The 4301-nt window shown below is 38.9% G+C and overlaps 1 protein-coding gene across 1 annotated transcript; it reads left to right on the plus strand.

Annotated features, from left to right (window-relative positions):
• The first annotated feature begins 768 nt into the window (after positions 1–768).
• LOC119300942 lies at positions 769–3147 on the plus strand. Its single transcript, XM_037577852.1, has 3 exons — positions 769–1097; positions 1913–2124; positions 2356–3147. The coding sequence occupies exons 1-3, from the start codon at positions 818–820 to the stop codon at positions 2956–2958; spliced, it is 1095 nt and encodes a 364-aa protein (XP_037433749.1). The 5' UTR covers positions 769–817; the 3' UTR covers positions 2959–3147.
• The last annotated feature ends 1154 nt before the right edge of the window (positions 3148–4301 follow it).

Consider the following 4301-nt stretch of genomic DNA (forward strand, 5'->3'; position numbering starts at 1 on the left):
TTACTCTTTAAGTTTTTTTCGAGACAAACTCTTTAAGTTAACTTTTTTTGTGAGAAACTCTTAAAGTTAAGTTTTTTTTCAGGGGTAGCGCTTTAAGTTAAATTTTTTTAGATTTGACTCTGTAAGTTAACTTTTTTTGAATCAACTCTTTAAGTTAATCTTATTTTTTTGTTTTTGTTTTTGAGAATCAACTCTTTTATTTAAGTTAGCTCTTTAATAAGTTCAGTTAAGAAAACTCTTTAATAAGTTAAGTTTTTTTTGTTGAGAATTTAATAAGATACTCCCTCCATTCCACAATGTAGTGCCTATAGATTTTTGTGAAAGTCAAACTTTGCCAACTTTGACCAAGTTTATAAAGAAAACTGTCTACATCTACAATACCAAACATGTACATTCTGAAAATATAACTCACAATGTATCCAATAATGTGCATTTGGTATTCTTGATGTACCTACGTTTCTCTATAAACATGGTCAAAGTTTGTAATGTTTGACTTTTGTAAAAATTTATAGGCACTATATTATGGAACGGAGGGAGTAAGTTTTTTAGCAGAATTTAATAAGTTAAGTTTAGTTTTTGAGACAAATTTAATAAGTTAAGTCTACTTTTTTGAGTGGTATTTAATAAGTTAAGTATGTATATAGATGTTGCTTTGCCTTGGCAACGGGCTCGTTGATAAGTCACCTGGGCCTTAGCCCAGCCCAAAGCACCAGCAGCATAAGAAAAAAAAAGAGGAAAGAAGTCGACAGCGGCGCTGTTAGGGTTTGCTCGATTTGCTCGGACCTCGGAGGCGGCGGCGAGTAGGGATTCATTCATCATGGCGTCTGTAGAGGAGTTGGAGGATGAGGAGGAGGTGGAGGGATTCGAGCCTTTCTTCTATGACAGTGAGGATTGGGATGCCTGGGCGGAGGAGGAGGTGGAGAGGCGCCGGCGGGAGGAAGAGGAGAAGGCGCGGAAGACGGAGGAGAACCGACGGAGAAGCGAGGCACACGATGCGGTCATGGACTCCATCATCGAGCACGACCCCAAGGCAGGGCGCAAGGTCTACACCCGGTTTTTTCTCAGAGACTTCTCCGTCTTCGACATCGATGAGGAGTGTAAGTGGCCTCTATCTTCAGGGCGCGCTTGGTATAGGTGTAATTCAATACAGAGCTGTAAGATTTACAAGTGTATTTTACTGGGCATGACTGTTTTCCGGCTGGAAATGAAACCGACCGGTGGAGACGTGTATTTCTTTTACAGGTGTATTACAAAGAAAACGCTAATCCAAACGGGGCCTCATCCTCAATTTCTGGCTGTTATGTATGGGAGTTGAATTACGTTACAGCAGGATGTTTCACCTGTATAATTGTCTATCAGGAGAATCCTCTGACATGCCATGTTCTCTTCATTATTGATGTATATCAGTGAACAGTGAATCCCAATCCGTTTACTAGATTGGATTCAGATGTAATACTCCCTCCGTTCGGAAATACTCGTCATTGAAATGGATGTATCTAGATGTATTTTAGTTCTAGATACATCCATTTTCATCCATTTTGATGACAAGTAATTCCGGACGGAGGGAGTATCAATTAACAACAGCAACTCACTGATTTGGCTAAAACTGAAATTTACTTTCTACAGATGGTGAGATGATAGTTTTCTCTTGAAGTTACCAGCGAATCACAATTCATTTACTTAGTTTTGATTCATATGTATCACTAAACAATATGAATCACTGATTTTGCTAAAATTGAAATTAACTTGGTTCATATGGTGAGATGATAGCTTTCTCTGGAAGTTAACTCAGCAAGTCAAATAAGAATATTAAATCGTTTAACTCAGTGGGATATAAACGGGAAAAACGCAAACTGGGGCTGTTCACTATGATGAAATAATCTGATAGATTTATTATGCTTATTCATTGCAGCGTCTGTCCCTCCGATGCGATACTCCGATAGTATCTACCAAGATGAATTTGGGCTAGAAGACTCTGCAAACATCCTCTCCGTCAGCACAATCTCCTCAGATGCAGGCTTCCCAGTCGATGTCTATGGCCGTGTCATTGCCAGAGACAGCATTGACTACAAGTGCATTTATCTCTTTCACCGCAATAGAGATGACTGCCAGCGTGTCAACAAGGTACACTCCTTGCTTCTAAGTTCGTTTCAATCAGGTTTTGTTTCATCCGACGATGCATTTAGTATCAACTGTTAATAGATATCCAAATGGAGTCATCTTAGTACTGGTGGTTGTCAATCCACATAGTCATCTGCATATAAATGGAGTAGCTTTTATGGCATGCTTTCAATCCTCATTTCAAGCAGTGTTTGGATGAACATACTCTAATCTCACGTCCAATTCTTTTCATAGGATGGAATGCTGATTTTAACTGGCCCAAGCCGAGGTCTAGTGCTGGTTGATTTCATCTATCTAGAGATAGATCTTAAAATCAGGGAAGATGGAGTGTCTCCAGACAGGCCATTCAGCAAGGGTCTGATAAGCATTGATGGCCGAGTACTGTCTAGAGAGGAAGATGTCATGGTTAGAAGTGAAACCCTTGAGAGCTGGCTCAGCACTACGGAAGTGAGATTCGCAACTGTTCTTAACGCAGTCGAGTGCACCTTTGAAATCAAGCTCACTGAGGGGCATTTTAAAGGAAATATAACAGTTGGCATAGCGGATAAAGCTCGCAAGCTGAATATTGACAAAGCGATTGTGATTCATGATAGCATTTTAGATGGCGTGGTTAGAAGTGATGAAAGTGGAGTTATCAAACTCCGGCGAAGTGTCATTACTATCTGTCTGGAAGGAACGGTGGAATTTCAAATCAATAATGTGGCTGCTGGTGTTTGTGCTGAACGAACCTTTTATTTCACTCCACACCGCACTGGCGCAAATGAAGAGGAAATTACGTGTGGTGCTGGGAAGTTCGGATTTAGGGTTGTCTGGTCCTTGATGGACTTCAGGCTGTAATCTTGTGCCTTTATAAACTTAGTTCTGATGTAATGGAGTGATGTAATGATGTAGTGAACTAAGTTAATCATGATGTAGTGATATCGTCCACTAAGTTATATTTTTGTTATTAAGTAAACTGATGGATTATAAGTAATGAGTAGCGTAGTAAGTTATTATGTATTATGGTGGAATGTTATACTGAATTTGTTGGTTTAATTTTTTGGCATAATTAAAGCAGATTAGTGCACTTGGCGTTTTTTTAGACATGCATTAGGCGGAAATATGAACATATATATGTCACTTTAAGGGACTTTTCTATCATATTTATCTACGGTTTGTATTGATTGCTCATGGTCACTCCTGTGTTAGCTAAATATCCTTAAAATTAAATTATTTGGAAGATGGCTTCCATTGCATTTCATTGCTGTTATTCTGAACTAACTTCTGATGCACAACTAGGAAGATGGTTCAACTAGGAAGGCAGGAGGTACCTGCATGTTCAAGGTTCTGAACCACATGTTTGTTGAGAAGGCGTCTCCTTCCCGAATGTGGCTTCATTTTCAGATCCATGTTGCCTGTTCAAGAGACAAAAATTTGGTGGTACATAATAAATTTGAGGATCTTTACAAAGGAAACGATCTTCAAGACATCATGCCGCTGGAGGTACTTTTTCTTCCCATGTTCTCTTTTATAAATAGTGTTGGTTCTGTGCTTCTGGCATGCCTCTACATATGCATATGTGGATATGCTAATTTACAACATCTGTGCTGATTTTTCTCCTAAATCAAGTCTATTACCTAGGGCATACGTTTATTTTCCCACTAAATCAAGTATATTACCTAGTGCCTTTCCTATCACATATGTGAATGTCATTAGCCCATAGACAAACAACTGATGATTTTTACAGTATATGATTTTGCTCTTAAGTTATGCATGAGTGTAATTTCTTGTTCTAAATATGCTAGTGCGTGAAGTTGGTGGTAATGAGAAGTGCACTAGAAAATGATGGAATTACCGCAAAAAATAAGAAGGAAAATTTTGGAATTGCTGACTTGGCTACATGGATTTAGCACCATGAGAGGATAAAGGTTAGTATGTTGTGATATTTGCCACTTCAATCTGAACTTCTGAATGATTGCCATCTCTACCTCTCAAAACAGTTGGTTGCAACACTCTTGATGGCTTGGCCTAACTGGCTGTTCTGAACGCATTGATGAGCATCAAGAGGCACGCTTCTCCTTACCATAATTTATCGATTTTCTGTGAACCATTATTTAAACAGCACAAAAACAAAGGCTTATGATGTTCTTGCACACCTTGAGGGCTGTTATGAAACCAGCAGACATGTAACAATTGAAGAT

Source organism: Triticum dicoccoides, chromosome 1B, assembly GCF_002162155.2.
Source record: "Triticum dicoccoides isolate Atlit2015 ecotype Zavitan chromosome 1B, WEW_v2.0, whole genome shotgun sequence".
Classification (NCBI taxonomy): Eukaryota; Viridiplantae; Streptophyta; class Magnoliopsida; order Poales; family Poaceae; genus Triticum; species Triticum dicoccoides.

Coding starts and splice junctions, on each gene's coding strand:
- LOC119300942 (XM_037577852.1), top strand. CDS start 818: ATGGCGTCTGTAGAGGAGTTGGAGGATGAGGAGGAGGTGGAGGGATTC. Junction 1,098..1,912: donor CTTCGACATCGATGAGGAGT/GTAAGTGGCCTC, acceptor TATTCATTGCAG/CGTCTGTCCCTCCGATGCGA. Junction 2,125..2,355: donor ACTGCCAGCGTGTCAACAAG/GTACACTCCTTG, acceptor TTCTTTTCATAG/GATGGAATGCTGATTTTAAC.